This window comes from Perkinsus marinus (assembly GCF_000006405.1).
Source record: "Perkinsus marinus ATCC 50983 genomic scaffold scf_1104296936966, whole genome shotgun sequence".
NCBI lineage: Eukaryota > Perkinsozoa > Perkinsida > Perkinsidae > Perkinsus > Perkinsus marinus.
The window spans coordinates 136,045-155,483 of NW_003213976.1; the positions used below are offsets into that span (position 1 = coordinate 136,045).

General features: G+C 51.2%; 7 protein-coding genes and 2 non-coding genes across 9 annotated transcripts in view; 4 read left to right on the forward strand and 5 right to left on the reverse strand.

The window, feature by feature from the left end:
• Positions 1–104: 104 nt before the first annotated feature.
• On the reverse strand, positions 105–1,142 carry Pmar_PMAR018789 (Pre-mRNA-splicing factor cwc-21, putative; the record flags this gene model as incomplete). Its single annotated transcript, XM_002783595.1, has 7 exons — positions 105–253; positions 323–388; positions 443–498; positions 552–635; positions 684–803; positions 934–1,043; positions 1,089–1,142. The coding sequence occupies 7 exons, from the start codon at positions 1,140–1,142 to the stop codon at positions 105–107; spliced, it is 639 nt and encodes a 212-aa protein (XP_002783641.1).
• Positions 1,143–3,822: 2,680 nt separating this feature from the next.
• On the reverse strand, positions 3,823–6,246 carry Pmar_PMAR018790 (hypothetical protein; the record flags this gene model as incomplete). The annotated part of the gene is made up of 12 exons (XM_002783596.1): positions 3,823–3,898; positions 3,946–4,584; positions 4,644–4,790; positions 4,842–4,952; positions 5,001–5,094; positions 5,190–5,272; positions 5,317–5,405; positions 5,456–5,552; positions 5,594–5,798; positions 5,850–5,912; positions 5,973–6,081; positions 6,168–6,246. The coding sequence occupies 12 exons, from the start codon at positions 6,244–6,246 to the stop codon at positions 3,830–3,832; spliced, it is 1,785 nt and encodes a 594-aa protein (XP_002783642.1). The 3' UTR covers positions 3,823–3,829.
• Positions 6,247–6,501: 255 nt separating this feature from the next.
• Positions 6,502–8,272, forward strand: Pmar_PMAR018791 (pre-mRNA-splicing factor SLT11, putative; the record flags this gene model as incomplete). The annotated part of the gene is made up of 11 exons (XM_002783597.1): positions 6,502–6,592; positions 6,638–6,743; positions 6,789–6,894; positions 6,947–7,081; positions 7,128–7,219; positions 7,273–7,335; positions 7,398–7,504; positions 7,595–7,696; positions 7,747–7,832; positions 7,888–7,985; positions 8,063–8,272. The coding sequence occupies 11 exons, from the start codon at positions 6,502–6,504 to the stop codon at positions 8,178–8,180; spliced, it is 1,104 nt and encodes a 367-aa protein (XP_002783643.1). The 3' UTR covers positions 8,181–8,272.
• Positions 8,273–8,623: 351 nt separating this feature from the next.
• Pmar_PMAR018792 lies at positions 8,624–8,696 on the reverse strand. The gene has a single exon. It is a non-coding gene; the product is annotated as a tRNA-Glu (tRNA).
• A 59-nt stretch (positions 8,697–8,755) lies between these two features.
• Pmar_PMAR018793 lies at positions 8,756–8,829 on the reverse strand. Its single transcript has one exon. It is a non-coding gene; the product is annotated as a tRNA-Val (tRNA).
• A 607-nt stretch (positions 8,830–9,436) lies between these two features.
• Positions 9,437–11,637, reverse strand: Pmar_PMAR018794 (ribosome biogenesis regulatory protein, putative; the record flags this gene model as incomplete). Its single annotated transcript, XM_002783598.1, has 14 exons — positions 9,437–9,616; positions 9,666–9,732; positions 9,777–9,876; positions 9,921–10,033; positions 10,084–10,164; positions 10,211–10,303; positions 10,349–10,434; positions 10,486–10,583; positions 10,628–10,694; positions 10,861–10,974; positions 11,022–11,151; positions 11,195–11,307; positions 11,354–11,528; positions 11,576–11,637. 14 exons carry the CDS (start codon positions 11,635–11,637, stop codon positions 9,437–9,439), a joined length of 1,479 nt encoding a protein of 492 aa, XP_002783644.1.
• A 135-nt stretch (positions 11,638–11,772) lies between these two features.
• On the forward strand, positions 11,773–12,049 carry Pmar_PMAR018795 (hypothetical protein; the record flags this gene model as incomplete). Its single annotated transcript, XM_002783599.1, has 2 exons — positions 11,773–11,928; positions 12,032–12,049. The coding sequence occupies 2 exons, from the start codon at positions 11,773–11,775 to the stop codon at positions 12,047–12,049; spliced, it is 174 nt and encodes a 57-aa protein (XP_002783645.1).
• Positions 12,050–14,337: 2,288 nt separating this feature from the next.
• On the forward strand, positions 14,338–16,928 carry Pmar_PMAR018796 (kinesin heavy chain, putative; the record flags this gene model as incomplete). Its single annotated transcript, XM_002783600.1, has 9 exons — positions 14,338–14,418; positions 14,448–14,675; positions 14,720–14,851; positions 14,914–15,054; positions 15,105–15,422; positions 15,502–15,643; positions 15,694–16,263; positions 16,336–16,522; positions 16,625–16,928. The coding sequence occupies 9 exons, from the start codon at positions 14,338–14,340 to the stop codon at positions 16,926–16,928; spliced, it is 2,103 nt and encodes a 700-aa protein (XP_002783646.1).
• An 88-nt stretch (positions 16,929–17,016) lies between these two features.
• Pmar_PMAR018797 (U3 small nucleolar RNA-associated protein, putative) overlaps positions 17,017–19,439 on the forward strand; it is a gene marked incomplete at its 5' end in the record, with an annotated part of 6,256 nt that continues 3,833 nt past the window's right edge. Inside the window, 12 exons of the mRNA XM_002783601.1 lie at positions 17,017–17,414; positions 17,480–17,652; positions 17,703–17,978; positions 18,165–18,266; positions 18,318–18,477; positions 18,524–18,602; positions 18,650–18,705; positions 18,754–18,905; positions 18,936–19,034; positions 19,086–19,195; positions 19,241–19,338; positions 19,383–19,439. The exon at positions 19,383–19,439 is cut by the window's right edge and continues 4 nt beyond it. Of these exons, the coding sequence (XP_002783647.1) occupies positions 17,017–17,414; positions 17,480–17,652; positions 17,703–17,978; positions 18,165–18,266; positions 18,318–18,477; positions 18,524–18,602; positions 18,650–18,705; positions 18,754–18,905; positions 18,936–19,034; positions 19,086–19,195; positions 19,241–19,338; positions 19,383–19,439 (1,760 nt within the window). The remainder of the gene's footprint in view (positions 17,415–17,479; positions 17,653–17,702; positions 17,979–18,164; positions 18,267–18,317; positions 18,478–18,523; positions 18,603–18,649; positions 18,706–18,753; positions 18,906–18,935; positions 19,035–19,085; positions 19,196–19,240; positions 19,339–19,382) is intronic.

A 19,439-nucleotide genomic window follows, 5' to 3' on the forward strand; every position in this document is an offset into this window, starting at 1 on the left:
CACCAGCTGAGCCAACAACAAAATCACACAAATAGTGACACACAATGGTCGTAAAATATCAAAGTAGTCACAATAAAGCACCCGAAAGTAACTCGATAAACAATCTAATATCCCTTCTGGGTTATACGCAGCCCAGTACTACCCTTAGCCGGTGGTCGATGGTCGCTCTTCCTCCTGTTCACTCCGTCATCACCATTCTCACCACCAGGAGCTGCCCATCGCTCCGCCTGTCTAGCTTGGGTGTCCATCATACCTGCCGTGATATTATTGTTATTAATACCCTCGCTCGGGATCGAACCGGGGACCTTTCCCATTAACTCACGTTGCAACTTCTGTTGATGTTGACGGTCCCTATCGAAAGCTACTCCTTCCTCGTGATTCCGCGTGTCTACCCAAGCAGGCATCATCTCACTACCACCGAGCCAATCGACTTATACCGTACTTATCCCAAAAGCCTTCGCTGCTCTCTCTGCCTGGCGCTCCTGCATTTGTAGATACCTACCCATTGATGACATCAGCATGAGGAGGAGCAATCAGGACCGCCGCCATACTCATGAGTGGAAGCCAATTGATCAGCCTCAAGTTCACCACCATGTGCCTCTGCATCAGCCCTCCGGTCGTCAAGCTCCTTATATCTAAGTCGTCGTCTATTCAGGGTTCGCGATAGTCGATCGCTTTACTACAGCTTCTGCCTTTCCTTATCTACCTTTTTCTGGACTATGCCTTCCTCCTCTCCCGACTCCAACAGAGTATCCTCCAGGTCAATCAATTTAACCTCTATCTCCCTCTTCTGATTGTGATAACTGCCAAAGATATCAATATAAGATGCTCTTCGCAATTAACGGGGGGGACAACAGTCGCGCACTATGAAGATTCTCAGCCACTATCTCCACTCTACTGTGTTCCTCCTATCGTGTTGAAGATCCCACTTACATCAGCTCCGGATCAGCCTTCTTGGGTTTGGGAGGAGCAGCTGCCTCAGCTTCCCTGAATGGTTTGATATCAGTCCTTTGCGGCCGGAGGTAGGATTTGTTACGTTGGACCTAATTGTCATCATGCCTCACGCTCCGCCGATTGTCCATCATTACATAGCCGCTGGTACCACTCCCTCGAGCGGTCTGTAGACCAATGCCGTTGTACATTGAAAGCGGTAACGGCGCAACTTGGAAAACCTTGGATATTTGGCCCTTCTGACCGTTGCCATTATCGATTAGCAGGGCGCACGCAACAATTCGATTTGTATTACCCAATCCTGAATTTACCCAAACCGAAAGAGGGGGCCGAAGTAGTCGATTTATTAATCAGTTCCCTCGACGGAACCAACGGACTCCGTACCGTACTCCGTACTACGGAGTGCGGAGCCGTAAATTACGGCCCGTAATCCATACTATCCTGTGGCTCGGCCAGTACGGAGTACGGAATGTGAGACTGTTTTATCTTCAAATCATGCTTAAGAAAAGTGCCGAAACTCCAGCATTCTAAACCCCTCCGCTCGAAGTGTTTTGTAATGCTACGGATGCATTTAATGCGTTGCATTTCGTGAACTCATGAACACACGAAGTAACACGTCTGCCCAACTTTCGAATGAGCACGCATGCGCGTTAATTGATTATTTCTTGATTACCCCCTGAGCCCGCGGTTTTTGAGTGGTTCTACCACTGTGATAGACGCAGGTCGACAGTCTCATCTGGGTTGTAATATTGCGCTGATATGAATCGGTCCGGGTTCACGACGTGATTCACGTCACGTGAACTTTACGATAGCTTAAGCGAGAAACTCGTGAGCATGGGAACTAAAATCTAAGGTCGGACGCACGATATGGCCAAAATTCCAAGTGCCCCGAAAAAATAACTCATTGTTGGGAATAGGTTGGAAATAAGATCTTCAAAATTTGAGCCTTCCTCGCTCGCGCTGAAGAGTACTTCCCTCCTGCAGTCTTGCCCTGTCCAGGCTTCCAACATTATAAGGGTGGCGAATGAATATGCACTTTGGAGCACTCAGTGAGCAATTGACTAGCTTCTAGAAGGATTAACTTGTTTAGAATGTCATACAAGCACACCTGCTACCTCCTCGGTAAGAGTACCTCGTCTTGCTGCCCAGCACATCAGCGCCAGCAACTCGTCCAGGACGTCCTAGGCTTCACACTAAAACTTTTATTCCATACAACCCTGGTTTCGTACAGCTGAGAAAATTTCTCGGCCCCTGGCGGTTCTGTTTGAGTCTATGACTCTTTCATGCGTCTTAAATACGGGGGAAATCTCAGTGCGGCTAGCCCCAAAGGCAACGAGCTTCCAGGCCTCCTGGGCACCCTCCATCTCGATTATCCACAATTATGCCCTTGGCGCAACGCCAACGACCTCTCCCGTCGTGTGAATCCTGATCTCAATCACCAGAATGAATACGATGTTACATCGTCGATGTACAGAAATTCCAATCCACTTTCCTACCTGCCCGTTTGTTTGTAGTACTTCCGTATCAGCTGGGCCAACCTACGGCACGAATACTTCGACCGTGGGCTAGGTGATACCGGCACCAACATGAGGCCGCTATGGCCCACCGACGAGGATAGACTCCGTCGATGCTTGGGAGATACTTTCGGAGTAAGATGTATAGGAATCAGAATATAACTGTTCGGTTAAACTTCCCTCTCAGGACAGAGAACTCCGATGTATGTTCCGTTCGGCACGACATCGATATCAATGAGGAGGAGCAGTGCGATGCCTCGGAGGCATTGCCTCCTGAGACTGAAGATCAGGGAGGTGGAGCGGGCCGCCGTCATCAATCCTAGCAACAATGAAAGCCTCCGATCTTTTTGTATGAGGCGAGCCTTCTGGAGTGCTAACGGATCTAGTTCCCAGAGATGCTCTTATAGGCAATCACATGGGTCTGCGAAACCATCGAAGGTCAAAAGGCCCTGGACCAGGCCCCTGATGCGCTGGAGAGTATGCTGGAATTGTAGTGGGCTTCGAGCTCACCTATAGTGGCTTGACGCCTTCGAATGTTAATTTGGAGAAACTGGTCGGCGATTACCATAAGAATATACGGCAGTCCAGCGTACCGCAGAGAGATATGGAGCGTCAGAGCCGCACGGTGAATGCTCAGCACTCGGAGCCTCCGAGTCGGAGGATAAAATCTGAAAAAAAATTCAAATTTGCGGAAATGTCCAAAACTGCGGGCCATGGATAGTCGATTGCAAGTGATGTGATAGGGGGTTGCCTTGACAGTTGAGTGGAATGGCGAGTGGAATGTGGGGGGAAGTGATAAAATCTGGAAAAAAATCCCATTCGTGCTCGCTTTGATAGGAAAATTTCGTGTAATAAGATAGGGGAAATGTCTGATACGTGATTATGTTTCTTAGTATGTGGGTCGTGTCACCACAGACTCGTTCGCTCATACAGCGACGATTTTCAACAGAGGTAGCAGGGAATACACGCATAAGTTTTGCAGTGTGATACTATAGATCAATACCAAGCTGCTGGATCGCGTTTGAATTGTTGCACTCACACTGACGGCACACGGTTTGATATGGAACGTAATTGTCATAAATCCTGCTGTCTTCTCCTTCGAGGCTACTCCATTATATCGCGGCCGTTCGGTTCTCTATAATATAGAGAATACGACAGACATATTATGTCTGTCGTATTCAAGCTCTTGGGAGCGACGTTTTATCCCTCGGTCGACAATGTTGTCAGAGGCTTGCAGCTGGAACATGAATGATGATGGTCACTTCCCCTTTCTCGCGAGCGTTGCGTTCAGTTAGCCCAAATGTATCAACGCAATGAGCCACTTGGCCAGGAGAAACAACAATAGTTTCATATTGATACAAGCCTCATCTCCGACTGCCGTTGCCAATAAAACTAAAGGCCGATCCAGAGGACTGTTTACCGCCACTATGTGCCTGCAGGAGAAGCGATACCCAAGCTGGAATGAATTCGATCGACTCACTTCCATGGGCGGTGGCGGCCCCCCAGCGGCCTGAGCTGCTGCCTTAGCGGCTGCCTCAGTGAATATATCATCCAACTGCTGACCCCCCGGGGTAGCACCTGATCCTGACCGGCCCAGAGAGTAGTTGTTCGGATGATACGGGGAGGGTTGGGTACCATTGATGCTCCCCATGGTCAAATCAGGCAGTAGAGAGGAGGGCTGCTGGACGGGAAGAATCCCAGATGGTGACTGCTCTCCTAGAAGATTATCACCGAACCCTTGCAGGCCGGGGAGCAACTCTTGGCTGTTTCTATTCGCTGCGGGTATCGATCCGCCCAGGTTCAATCCCGACAGATCGACTTCCGAGACATTCGACTTTATAGGAGCATCCATGAAATCAGCTTCCCCGAGCAGCAGCAAATCATCATCACCACCGCCAGCGCCCTTCTCCACAGCCGCCGCTTTGACCGGTTCATCGACAGGAGTATCCCCTCCGCCCAAATCCAACAGGTCAGGCATCGGTGATGGTTGTGGGGCAGCAGCCGCTGAACGATGTCCACTGGTGCCCTGCAAGGCTCGGCTCACTCGTGCTGCAGTAGCTCGACAGATTTGGGGTAGAGCTTGCGGGTCGGAAACGCACTCAGTACAGACGTCCCGTACCTATTGCCAATTTTGTGGCGCAGTGAAGATGTCTACCGTCCATCCACCACTAGTACTACCTCCTCCTTGTCAGCAAGGCCTTCCACCGCCCTAAGGGCCCGGAGCCTCGCCTGAGGATGGCCCTTAGTGATTCGACCAGCCAGTTCCGATGCTATCTCTGTCATGTCGTAGTCAGAAGATCCCTCCTTGACTCTAGTCAAGAACACCTACATAAATCAACACATGAGCAACCTTAACATACGCCCCTGAAGACCCACCCCCACAGCGACCGAGCCGCTGGCCAGCTGGCTGACCAGTCGATACTCGGGTGTTCGATGCTGTTGCTCACTGGGGGCCGCCACAGTCACCTGTCCTCTCTCACCAGAAGACTGAACAACGAGGCAAGTACCATCACCCACAACCAGTGTAGGCGTTACTTTATCAACTGACGGGGGCACCCACATCCCTCTGTCCGACTGACCGTATTGGTTGAACTCCTGCCCTCCAGAGTAGGGGTATCCAGGGGTAGGCCTAGGAGGACGATGGTCTCATCCGTGTACACTCATAATGTTTACCCGTATCCGCCATATTGTGATGGAGCCGTACTACTGCTTCCTCCGTGCCACCTCTGGTATGCTGATGATAAAGCACTGGCAGCACTGGCCGCTGCTTGCCCGACCTTGCCCGCTATGGTACTACTCGCTGAGTTCTGAGAGGAGGAGGAGTAGACCGATACATGGAGGGGTGCTCTACCTGTTGGCCGCTATTGTAGCTATTGAATTCTGGGTTGCCGAAGCCCTGCATGCGGCCAGTAGTTACTGGTGGACCAGGATACACTCCACCTGCTCTCGAAGCAATACCCTATCTGTTGGTGCAGTCAGGTCATCCTCACCTGGATAGGGTAGCGGCTGCTGTGGGGGAGGAGGAGGAGGGGCTCCTGCCCATGCATTCGGGGGAGCACCAGGACCACCCGTGGTGGAGCCGAAGCCCTTCGATACACAATCAGCCCAGCCAAGGGGTATCATACTACCTTGATCCGATCATGCAGGCCAGCGGAGTGAAACCCGGTAGTAGCAGCAGTAGGCTGCTGAGGCTGTTGGCCAATAGTAGTCTCGTTGAATATCATCTTCAATGCCGCCTCAGCCTCCTCTCGAACGGCCTTATTAGGAGCATCACCTCTGAGAGGATCGACAGGCCCTCGATACATCCGACAAGACTTCACCACATCTGCTCGTCTGAAATAATAGGCATTTTCTATACCATAATTCTGTCACATCTGCTCCCACCGTTGTATCCTCTTCTTGAAGTCCATACTAGCCTGTACTTGAGCATCAGGATCCAAGACGTTCCTGAACCATGACGAGGAGCAGCGTTCAAAAGATGTGGTCCGCCCGAGGAGGCCGCCCTACCGTATTATCCTCAAACACTTGAACTTAACGTTGGCATCGTCTTTGGAGACTATCTTATTGCAGAGGTAGTCCTCCAGCTGATGCGACCCATTGGGTGCATACGTCATTTCTGAAAACCAGTGCAGTGAGTCGTATCCAAGGTCGAAGCACGTAAGATTCAGAATAGGCCCAGTTGGAGCAACGATGTTCTATTACTGGCTATTTCAAGATACATATAGCCTGGCGTTGGGTGAGCATCTGCCGCAGTAGCTCGATTGAGAAGTCCTCGATCCATTAAAACAGTCAATCCGATCGAAGGGAACTACTAAGACAACCACATGTACAACGTAGTTAAACTCGGCCTGTTCGATAGACATCTCCTTAGCTTCAACAGCGTTCCCAGGATTAGATTTTACATGTAAAACTCTATCCTCTTGAAATTGAGGAGAGGTCAACACCACCACACACGTCAGCTTAATTTCGTGGCGCGTGACGCAACAATCCAATCCTGTCTGCATAAGCATCAATACATTTCTTTCTCCTTGTTACTATGGGAGAGCGTGGAGAGCAAATAGTATCCGGTGTGAACCACATAGGAGCGGAAGAGGCCACCTTCCCTATAGTCTGCGAGACCTGTCTCGGTACTGCATCTTCTATTGTATTACATTGTCATCATCCGGGCACAGGTGACAACCCCTACGTACGAATGCAGAAGGAACCCATGGGCGATGAATGTAAGATATGTGAGAGGCCCTACACTATGTTCCGATGGAAAGCCGGCTCTAAGGGAAGGTAGTAGTAGTAGAGGAGGAGTAGGTAGTAGATGAGGCCATGCAGATACAAGCAGACTGTGCTCTGCCAAAACTGTGCAAGGATGAAGAACGTCTGTCAAGTGTGCATCTTCGACCTCGATTTTGGTCTGCCGGTACAGGTCCGAGATAAGGTAGGATACTCTCTAGGCATCCTCCTCTTGACCACGTGGTCATGATGTGCAGTTCCTGTCGGAAGCCGAGAAGTTGAGTCTACCTGAATCGACCGTTGGTCGAGACTACCAAGCACTCAACAACTCCCAAAATGCTAATCCAGCCTTGACCTATGGCAAACTCAAGCATCATCCTATGTTGCAGAAGGTAAGGAAGTCTCCCTTCATACTGGTCCGATGCTCTCTCGTGTTAGTTGGCCAGAACAGCGCCATATTACGAGCGGAACCAGGCACGTATATGCTCCTTCTTCGTGAAGGGCACATGCAACAGGGGAGACGAATGCCCGTAGGAGTATCGCCGACTGGAGGTGGCTGAGGGCTCATCGTTGCGACTTCCAGGTACCGGCATGAGATGCCCAAACCCGAGGGGAATGATCTGAACGACCAGAATATAAGAGACAGGTCAGGAGGGTGTACAGAGGGACCATACCTAGAAGATGGCATCGAGTTATACTCACCATCAGGTATCATGGTACTGATGATCCTGTGGCCAAGAAGATACTCAAGCAGGCAGCCGAGAAGTTCCAGTTGGAAGCTCCGGAGGATACTTCCATCACTACTTTGTATATTGGTACTACAGGATGGGCTGCTGTTAGTACTGTCGTGCACCAGCGTCTGGCGAAAAGCCATGGTTATGCTGCCAGCAATATCACCTTGGTAGGTGGGATCGATCCAAATGCACAGATCGGGGAGAGCAACATTCGTGCGGAATTCGAAGAGTTCGGCCAGATCGACTCGATCGTTCTTGTGGAGAAATCCAACTGTGAGTGATGAATCAGTGAGGGAGTCGCCATCAGTTCCTAGCGGCTTCAGGCGCATTCGTCGAATTCACTGGGCGCCAATCAGCTGAAAAGGCCGCTGCAGAGAAGGGCGGCAGCAACCTTGTTATAAACGGAGCCGTAAGTGTCATCGGCATTTGTAGATTCTTTTGTCAGTGGAAATGTCGTCTCTCAGCGCCTCCGAGTTTCTTGGGCTAAGCCGAAAAGCGGAGGACTATCGGCTGGATCGTCAGCCCTAGTCAAGGCTGCTGCAGAGGGTTCTGCCGTCAAACAGTAGTACAGGGGCAAAGAATAGTCGTCGTGACATGCCGTTTCACTGGAGCAATGCACTTTGATGGTTCCGCTTTCAGAACGGTGTTGGCACCAGCAGGATCCGGGGTGTATCCGAGTATGAACCCGATGGTGCACGGAAACGCTCCCATTCCACAAGCCACTCCTGAGCAGCGAGCTCGTCAGGAAAAGCAGTGAAGATTGGTGCAGACCGATCAAAACGATGAAATTTCATCTCGTGGTGCTGATGATGGTTGCCAACGAGAATCACCTCTGTATCCGAAGACCGCTATGATGTGGTCTGTATCCTGTACCTTTACACCTGTGATCTGTTGTTGGTCAATAGGTCGGGGTTATTGGGTGTTAGCTCGTTATTATGTCCGTGTTGTACTAAGAGTAAACTCCGTCAAGCAAGAGCTCTCCGGTATCTTCATTCGACATGGTGGCGGCATTGGCAGTCTATTCTTGTAGGTCGGAGGGACAACCCAATGGGTAGCGGAGAATTTATATGGAATGATGATTGTTTTTGACGTGCCGGCTGTTTCGTGCGTGGAGGGAAGGTATTGGAGGCTACGTTGATGAAAGTGGAGTATAGGAAAATATCGTGCACATCGGGAAAAGTAAAAAAATGTTTAGACAAGTTCCGATGCGGGGACTCGAACCCCGGTCGCGTGGGTGAGAGCCACGAATCCTAACCAGCTAGACTACATCGGAAGTTAATTTTGGTTGCTATCGATGGGCTACGATAGGAGAACACTGAGTATACTTCGTAATACTGGAACCGAGAATCGAACTCGGGACCTACTGCGTGTTAGACAGTCGTCATAACCAACTAGACCATTCCAGCGTTGAATAAAAGAATCAGAATTCAGCACGGAATAGGATGAAATCCTCATTGGTCGAATCGTCCACCAAACCCTCACTAACTTTCACTCGATTTTTTGCCGGCTTCATCTCAGCAATTGTTTAAGCGCGTACGACAATTTCTTCAGTTCAATCAACTTGAGATCCTTCCCTGGGGGAACACGCGAAACATCCTATGTTTGACAGTATGTAACACGTAGAGTGCGAACGCGCCTCCAAACGATGGACCATCGCACTCTAGTTGCGATAACCCGCTACGACGAGAGTGTAAATCAGAAAGAGCTACGGATTTCGAATCGTCACTTTGTCGGAATCCAACGGCTGATACGTCTTACAGCGGCAACCACCAGCCTTCTAATGCGGAGCCTGATCCCCACTACTGCCTTCATTAAATGAAGTTCATCCCTAATTGATGGTCGATTTACTAAAGACCAAGTCAAACCAAGTAGTGAAACTGTGGATCTAACGTTGGTAAGAGAAACCGTAACAGCCGCGGGCTGGCGAGCTTCACTAAACCGTTCATCGATGTGCCTTCTTCCTGAATCACAACCAACCGAATTCCCAGAAAATACACCCCTCCAATGTCTCTATCACTTCTTCGATACACCGCTCTGAGTTTTCTCCTCCTTCCGGGCAGCCTCATGTAAAGTTTGCCCCCACCCGGCGGCCTTCTTCTTATCAACCTTCACCGTACCAGCAGATGTGGTCTCACCCTTCAACAAGCGACCGATGACCGCGAGATTCTTCGACTTCTCCTCATTCATAGGAGTCTGATTACCAATGAATCGAGACGCTATCGAGCACTAAGAGGCGCCCTACAGCAGTGTTAACTTTCCGACGCTTCGCGACAGGCACTTCCTTCTCGTTCTTCTGTCGCTTATCGAACCTATTGCCACAATTACGATAACTAACAGACTAGCATCAACTCACTTCCCACTAGACGCTGAGCTCTTCTGTGCTCGAGCCAAGCTCTCCTTCAGGTTGATCGTACCACGTTTGATAGACCCCAACTCGGGACCACCGGATATACCTTCAACAAGCATCAACAAGTAGTGTGCGATCCGAGACGCGCACCGGCCGGCATCTTCTTGCCAACTCCCTCGAGCTTATTCCTCATCTCGCGAACCTTTTGCTTCGCCTGCCCGAGCTTCTCAATAGCCTTCTGCTTGGCGAATGGATCCTCATACCTTCGGAAAAACACCCCTTCCAGGGATCGAACCCGCGACCGTCTTCCTACGGATTATCTCCACGATCCTCGTTGACCTCCACCAGCCAATTCATCTTCTCTTGATTGTGCTTGATAGAGTTAGGACCCCACCTGACCATCCCAGTCTCCTCAACACTTTGAGGACCAGTGACCTCACCTCGGGACCCAGTCCTTAGAAGTCTCATCCCACACCATTCTACTGCGTTTCTTCTTATCCTCCAAGCCCTTCTCCTTCGCGAATTTCTCCCACCTAAAGAGCCATCAGTATCAAAGCATAGAGGATCCTCCATAGTACCTGCTCATCGGCTTGGGTTTCGGCAGTGGCTTCTCGCGAGGGAGTCTGACAACCAGACCATCGGGCTGGCGAGCCAGCTGAGTTGCCTGAACAAATACCACACCGTCACGCGCCACGAAATTGAGAACTAGTACTACCTCCGGCAGAGTAGCGAAGACGGGCCCTTCAGCGATGCCAGCAGACTCCGTTCGTAGGTCGAAAATACGATTGATGAGGAGCTGGGTGTTATCCCGAGCTGAGAGGAAGCTGTGAAGACCCCCCCCCAGCCCAGTGTATTACCAATCTCCTCGAGGTCATCCTTCTTGGCATCGATGTGTTCAATGTCGAAGGCAGCTAGATCACATAACTGATATGAGAGGTTATCCTCTTTGGCTGGATAAGGGGAACGGAGAGTGGTAGTAGACATAATGCACAGTATATCCCCTACACTTCATCAACAACAGTCGATAACACAACAACAGGAGTAGTAGTAGCAGCAGCACAACAACTACATGAAGACACTATTACACTACATTCTGGTCAGCACCTGTGAATCCTGACTCGATTCGAATACTGTGGGGGATGGGCTCTTGGCAGTGGAGCTCCTCAGCCGAAGTCACCTCGCAGTTCCGGAGGTCTATAGCGTACTGACCATTTAAGGAATCCCATAACGCTACCTTGGACCAAATCGTACATTCAATTCGAGATCCTTCCCTTTCTCTAGACTAGCCTCTCCGAGTAGTCCGAGCCGGGCGGTGAAGGTCCTGACCTCTCCCGTGTCCTTATCGCGGCCAGGAATGAAGACGAGGAGATTGCCCTTATGCCTGACAATAGAGTTCATCCCACAGCCGACCCGTTGTTGAGTACAGTGTAATGGTTGGTCGTCCCCTCTCCTCCTCCCTACTGTCACACCAGTAGATTGCTCTCCCCCTAGCGGGGTTAATGTACTGTACCCGGCACTTCGTCAGCTTCCCAACGGCCTGAGGAGGCTCCATGGCTGCTAACAAGGGCAACCCAAAGAGCTACCCTGATTAAGGTGTAGTATTTAACACCACCATGGGCCGCAGTTTCCGTGGGAGAGGACACGGCGATTTGGTCCACCCGGGCCTTCTCTACTACGCATGCGTCCAACTTGTCCTGCTCGCAAATCTTGAAGGATACGTGACGGAGGGGATGGTGGCCGAGGAGGGGAATATGCGTTCTATTAAGACAACCTATTTTGCATCATAGACGACCCCAAAATACTACCTGAGGTTGCCATCCGCCCGATGTCCCAAGAGGGCCGCAACGATCAGAGAGGTCGGATTCATGGTTGAAAGGGGCCTGGAAAGGTAATCTGAACAAGATGAGTAACGCCATAATCTGTCAATTTTTAGTATATGTCGAAATACACGCGCGCGCCATAACGATCGACCCACGTAGCCTCGTGCTAAACTACGATAAAAATGATACCCTTCCGATCAGGAGCCGTAGGAGTATCGGGAGCCGTTGCCCGAACAGTGGGTGGGGGTACTCGGGCCAAGCTGGGGATACCGACTATCGTGGATGGATACAACAGGGATAGGTTCATGATGGCTAACGAGGATGGCTTTAAACTCGAGGTGAGCTCCACTTGTTATTTAGAGGCTTTCTAGCATCGTAGATGGTTGAAGGTGGAGCCTTCAGTTGGGAAGGAAAATTCATTTGGGAAAATTTAAGCTGCAGTTATTCGTTGGCCTATGACTCTGACAAATCAGAAGTGACGCGCCATGCCTGAGGTCACCCCAAATCACGGGTCTCCGCCTCGTTCGACATACCTGTCGATTGAAGGGACCTCAGAAATTAGCACAGATAATTTTACTGATGCTGGCTCCGTACTCTCCAGTGGAGAGTCTCCACAGTCCAGTGTGCGCCGGGGTTCGGGTTTCGGAATAAAATGTTCCACCGCATACTACACGGTGGGTTGCCCTCTCAAGAAGTCCGAAGCCTCTCGATCTAACCATTGCTTCGCTACCAGCCAGGTACCAGGTTATTTGCTTGTTCGTAAGTTACGAACAAGCGTTACGAATCGCAGCGGATTTGTGTCACGTATATCTTCGGAAATTTATTGCGGATATTACCCTTCCCTCCGTTGTCCGTGAACTCCAAATTATTCACTCCGGACTTCAGGGCGGCGTTGAAAATTCTCATGCATCACGTCCAGGGCGGCTGCTTGTCCAACTCAGCCAGTCATACTGATTTCGTATGCGGGAGCAAAGAAGGAGCATCTTACCGTCTCTGCGAGGCACCAACAAGAACGAATGGCGTCACACAGTCTTGAAGCGAGACTTTGGCACGATCACACGGGCCGGAACGGTTCCGAAGCGTCTTCCAAGACAGGGAAGACTGCAAGCTTCTTCTGGAGCATTGTATTCACAAATGAGCTGGACCGATGCCTCTCATTCCGCCCCTGGTTATTCCCTCATCTGAGGTCGTGGATAGGTTCTACGACCACTTGCTCTAGTGCCTATCAAGTTGAATGATGCAATTTGTCGAGCCCTCGACTTGAGTGAGTGGCTCGAAGAGCTCAGGCTGTGGCGCTCGCTGATCGAGAGACGCCTAGTCTTCGTTTCCTTTCCTGCAACTTGTCTCATAACTTCGAAGTCCAACATTCTTTGTGTCTTGTTGTAGCCAATGCTACCTTTCGTTGCGTGTCCGCGATGAGCTCATCCTGCGGGGACAGGAGACCCAAAAGAGTGCGAGCTACATCTCTCAATATAGAAGGGATATGTCATCATAATGAACGATGTATCTCCAACGTATAGAAATACAAATTGAGAGGCTGAGAGCCTGTAGATATTATTGTCTCCTCCTCAGTTACTCTCTTGGCATCTTTTGGGAACAAAGGATCGGTCTCCATGGCTGGCTCGCAGCCTCATTGATTCCCTTACTATCGGCCTCGCCATTGATGCTCCCGAGTTGAAGGATCCCGCTGCTCATATCATTTATGATGAACGTTTGTAATGATTGGTGAGGTGATACACTGTTGATCGTATGTACTCAGATACCATCTAGCGACTAGTGGAGGACATTACGGTGTGAGCCCACCTGTGACTTTGGATGCAGGCATCATCGTTGCCGACCTTGGACCAGTGCAGTACTACTAGGGAAGGGATATCCTGGTTGGGTTTATTCGCTTGTAGTTCTATCTATTGTACCTCCGGGCTTGTAGACGCTGTAGGAGGCATCTTACCGTTCTTAACATGCTTTTTAGCCTTAAACACTTTCGTTTTTTCATCGAGGCGTTTCTTATCGCTAGAGCTTCCTCTATATTAGTGCTCGCCTGGTCCTGGGTATGTTCCTCGAGCAACGACAATTACCATCCATATTGTGGAGTGCTGACGTCAGTGCTGTACGAGGCTTCAGACCTCAGCCCTTCGGAGGTATCTAACCACTCCCTGTTCAATAGACGACAGAGCTCATTCAGAAGCCCTCCGGAGTCGCCTCGAGGATATTAAAAGCCGCCAAGAGATCGGAGACGCTTCGGAGAGCCTCGGCGCCGACGGGGAGCCCCTCCCGACGGTCAGACGTAGGATCTTCAAATTCGGTTTGTGATCCCATGTGTTTCTGCCCGTGCCCAGCGTTGCGTCTTTCTGCTTGGAGCGGCCGGTATATTTTCATCGGATGCCTCTTCGTTCCTCGAGAGTATTAAGCTTTTGGTGTTCATTGGTTGCCTGCTGAGGCTGGTGCTGAACTCGACCCTGCCGGGTAGGCATCTGAAAATCTTCGCTGTGCGCAGCTTTCGGGCATACGCTATGGGGATGCTTTTTCTTCCTCCAACTCAGCGCCGTATCTTTTCTTCTGGATGCCTCTATGCCCAACCTCTAGATTCTTCACTTCTACCGGCAGTTGCAATATCCAAGTACATATTCGTCTCCGGCCCCCTTATGATCCTTTCGGTGGTTCAGCAGAACCGCCATGGACGGAAATCTATGATATCGCAGAATCGGTTGGCTCAGAGGTCGTTCTGACAGTCCGAGACCCTCTTTCGAATGGCCGTTGTGAACACTATTTCAACTTCAGAGCAGTTCACTCTCCTGATGTTGGTCAAAGTGAAATTTTTGAGAAGTGCGGTAGGCCGCTGGTAGATCGCCTCCTGCAGGGCTTCAGCGGTTGCATCTTCGCCTATGGGCAGACCGGCAGCGGCAAGACGCATTCCATGTTCGGCCCTGGCCTTGTGAGGGGGGGAAAGGTGTCCGATGCTGCTGGCAGCGATTGGGAGGGGATTCTACCGAGGGCTGTGAGGTATCTTTTCAAGAACATCGCTCATGCGGCAGAGTCTAGAGAGTGCGCATTGGTAGCAAGCTTTGCTGAGATTTATCTGGACCATGTAAGATGCTGTGGTGGTGATGATATAGTTGCCTTTCGGGTCAGATTCGTGACCTAGGCTTGGCCACTGTGGGGGCCGAACGGAAACGCCCGGAGAGCGCTCCTACAGGACGTCAGCATGGTAGGGGTAGCAAGAGCAGTCTTGTGAGTGATGCGAGGCCTAGCAGTGCCACTGGGGTAGTATCTTGGGGCTGAGCATGCAAGATTCAGAATAGGTCAGAGAGTGATCTTGTCCTCAGTTTTCGTTCAAGTCACCAATTCGAGCGGATTTGGAATGGGAGTCGCAGAGTTTAGAGATTCACGAGACACCCACCGGGCAAGTATTCGTCAAAGACCTCACGCTCATACCAATACGGAGCGTTGAGGAAGTGCTAGATATCGTAAGATGAGCAAGATTTGCCTGCTTGCCCCAAATGATAGGGGCGATTAGGTCCGTAGAGGCAGCGCGCTTCGTGCTACGCATGAAACGGCTATCAATGCGGTCTCGAGCCGAAGCCATACCATATTCTCATTAAATTTCGTCACTCGAGAGTCTCATGCAGTGGGAAGAAAGGGAGAGGTGATATCGGGGGTGCTGAACTTTGTGGACTTGGCCGGTTCGGAGAGGCCGGCTAGAAGTGGAAATGAAGGGAAGAGGTTCCAAGAGGCGGTTGTGGTGAACAGCAGCTTGTCGGCTCTCAGCAAGGTCATATTAGCTTTGGTTATACACAGTAGAGGAGGAGGGAAGCACCAACGGGAGCATTGCTATGTACGAGGGAGGGGCACTGGTGCTGTTGTTTTTTGGTAGATTCTGGTGGCTATGTCACTGAGTCCTGCCTGGCCTTTAGGTACCTTATAGAGACTCGAAATTGACCCGTCTTCTCTCATCGGCGTTGGGGGGCAACTCTTTCACAACACTCCTCTGCACTATTAACCCGACGATGTCGATGTATCAGGAGTCTCTCAATGCACTGCAGTTCGCTGATCGATGTGGGTCTGGTTACTGCTGCTTCGCTCCGCTAGAAATCGGAGAAGTTTAGGCAAGAACGTCTGCAACAGGCCGATTGTTGGGTATTCGAGCATCGGTGGGGAGTTACAGGACTTGACGGTCCGAAGGTTGCTGCAGGAAATTGCAGAGTTGAAGACTCAGTTGGCACTAAGTGCGAATAGCGGTCTTGAAGAGAGGGTAGCATTGGTGACAGTTGGGCAAAATACTGATGGAAAAAGCGGCAAATATGTTGAGGAGGCAGATGCCATTGGAAACGAAGCCGAGGGTTTGCGAGTGCAGTGCGACGTTGAACGGCAAAAGGCCAAGAAAGCTGGGGAGAGAGCCGAGGAGCTGAAGTGTCGGTGGCAGCGGTCAAAGGAGGAACAGTTGGGGGAGGAGGAAGCAATGAGGAGGGAGAAGTTGGAGTTTATGGAGAAGTGTAGGGAGAGGGAGTTGAGAGCAGCGAGGGAGGCGGAGGAGGCGAGGGAGGAGAGGAAGAAGAGTGAGAAGGAGATGGGTGGGAGGATTGCTCGCTTGGAGGAGCTCATGAGGGATGCGTTCCTCAGCAGTCATCAGAATGAGCTCACTGGCAAGCTCAGTGGCCTTGTGGAACAGCTGAGAAGTAGGTGGTGGGAGGGGACCTATTTTGAATCTTGTGTGATGCAACCTAAGATACCACTCATATGCCGTTCAGAAATCCAGTCCTCGTATCGTGATAGCGTCCGCTCTTCTTTGTATCGTGCTGAGGAGCGGCGAGTGAGGCAGTTAGGGGAGCAGAGGGTGGCTTATGAGGAGGCACTCCGGTCGAAGGAGATGCAGTGGAGGTATTGGCAGGCGGACATGGATGCCCGAATGGGGAAAATGAAGCGAGCCTTCTTACGGTGAGAATCTTAAGGTTGACCGTGAAAGATTCAGAATAGGTCCACTTACGATATGATTGTGTTGAATGCTACGGTTCGCCCGGTGGAGTTTTCTTCTAGCAGGTACCGTACGGAGAAGGAGAGTGCGATGGAACAGTGCCGAGAGGAACTTGTACGGCTCTATAGTGTGAATAGATCTCTGTGTGGAGTAGTAGCCGATCTGGAGGAAGGAAGATATGCAGTGAAGTTTTCGAGTGGCATTAAGAAGGCTGTGTTACCGGATGGTGTAGTAAAGGAGGTAGTGACAGCGAGGAGCAGTTTGGATGAAGAACGGTTCCCGATCCTTTTTGAGGAGACGAGGAGGTTGCAGAGGGCGTTGAGGAGGTATAGTAGTGAACAGAAGTTAACGCCACATGGAGGCACATGATGGTCAAATCGATCAGTTGATCGATTTAGATATTTCTTTCGTTGTAGTGTATCAATGCTGTGATCGGTTCTGTGCTGCAGTTGTCATTATGGCCCGACCAACCATCAAGCGCCGCAAGACTGATAGAGGGGACGCTGGGAAGCGGAAGAAGAAGAACCTCGTCACGAAGGGCTCGGCGAATAAGCAACGCCAAGTGTTGAAGCCTCTACAGAGGAAGGGGAAGGAAGAGGAGGAGGAGGAGTTGCCTGCTAAGTCCAGAGGGAAGGAGGACGAAATCCAACTGGAAGACTTCTTGGACTTTGGGGGAGAGGGGACGGAGGGAAGCGATGATGAGTCCATCGCCTCGGACGATGATGACGCCGCCTCTTCTGCTGGTACCGACATATCCTCCCTAGACTCAGAGGCTGAGGCGGCCTTTATGAAGAGTATTGATCAGCTTGGGAAGAGTGGGCGGAGGGTGGCTGAAGAGGAGGAGGAGGAGAAGAAGTAATACACGTATTAGTGCTTCGTATGGCATCTCGTCGCTGTACTGGTGGAGCTGTCTTCTTTAGGTCTTCGAGGAAATTCGATTTCTTGGATTCGTCTGGATTCCTACCAGAAGGGTCTGCAGCAGCGGCTGGGATGGAGAGTGAGGGAGGAGGAGGTAACCTCCTTGGGGAGCTCTTGAAGATGGCTGAGGATGATAAGGGGAAGAAGGAGGATGAGGAGCAGCAACAACAGAAGGGTACGACTATTCCGCACTGCGAAGGGAATACGAAGGGTATTTTTGTCCAGCCCCGACTTCGAGTAAACTGCGAAAGCAATTGGGCCTTGTGAACTCCTCTACGGCTGGCGTGGATGAGAATGATAACCTTCCGGAGTCGATGAGGCGTCGAGCTGATCGAGAGGTCCGTTACGACAGCGCCAAGAGCACAGCAGAGAAGGAGTGGATGCCCGCTGTGCATGATGCTAACAATGCTGCAGTGATAGACATTGCAGGGGAACAGAGGGCCAGGCTGGGGGCGACGCAGATCTCTAATACTGCTCTATTGTCGTCATCGTTCCGACCAGGTAAGGGGGGGACCAGGGAATCATCCAGTTGGAATTCCCCACGTATGGCTAGCAACACGTTCTTCAATCAGTTCCTTAGGAAGATTTTCCTCGCTGTTGTCGAACCCTAGGGAACGTTATTTCTCAAAGCTAGATGGGTCCTTGGGGGCGGGAACTACTTGGGTGATGTTGGTGTGTCCCTTGTAGAGAACGAGCTGGAGAAGGCGATAGCAGCAGCGGTTAAGGAGAGTAATGTGTTTGCTAGTGGGGATAAGCAGACGACGGAAGATGGCCATCAGTTACCCTTTGGTGAGTGGGAGGAGGGGGGGGCAGAGACAGTAGTGGTTGTGGTGGTGGCAGGTCGAGAAGCGGAGCTGAAGAAGGCGGAGGAGAGGAATACGGTGGCGAGGTTGAAGAGGTTGATGTTTCAGGAGCAGAGGAAGAATGCTAGGCTGAATAAGATCAAGAGTAAAACGTGGCATAAGCTGCAGAAGAAGAGTCATGAAAGGGAGCAGGAGAAGTAGGGAAGGGGGAGAGGGAGGAGGAGGGAAGGGTGTTGTGGTCAGGTTGTTGGAGAAGTTGGAGGCGTCCAATCCGGAGGAGGCTGCTAAGTTGAGGGAGGAGTTGGAGAAGAAGCTGTCGAAGGTAGGAAAGTAGGGGGGAGATAATCTGATGAAAAAAGTGTAAAATAGGTACGACTGCAGCGGCAGTCGATGGCGAGGAAGAAGTGGGCTAAGGCGGCACAGAGGTGAGTGGGGTTGTAGAGGATGGGGAGATGATGGAGTGGTCGTTGTAGGTTTGGTGGTTCTGATATGAGGAATGAAGTCTCTCGACAAGCCCAGGCAGCCTCGGATGCTAGGAAGGAGCTCGAGAGGGCGATTAAAGGGAAGCATGGGGAGGATGGTGATAGTGACTCGGATGATGATGAGGAAGGTAGTGAGAAGGATGGTAGGGAGGAGCTATTATGGTCTTTGGTAGACTCCGTGGAGGCATCGACTAGTGACGTGGAGGCGGATCCTGTGAAGGCTGCTGTTACTCAGGCTAGGAAGCAGGCGGAGGCGATTCTTAGGGGAGAAGGTAGAGAGGAGGGGGGAGGGGTATTGAGGGGATGGCCAGGGGTTGTTGTAGATGCGGTGGAGGAGGAGGAAGCTGGTGGCAAGGGTGGCCTGTTGGGGATGAAGTTTATGCAGAGGGGAGTGGAGAGGAAGAGGGAGGAGGCTAGGAGGCAAGCTGAGGATGTAAGGGGGCATTGGTGGTGGTTTGGGGGGGAAGTGGGAAGGTAGGTACTGGAGGAACTCACCGAGTGGGAGAAGAAGGCTGGTGAGGCTCAACAGCAGCAGGAGGAGGATGATGCTTCTGAGGAGAGTAGCGACGTTGAGGAGTATGTCGGGGGCTCGTGGGTTCTCTGGATGCTATCGTGCTCAGGCCTTCTACTGTGCCGTTTATCCCTGCAGGAGAGTCGGAGAGGTTGGTCGCTGAGGC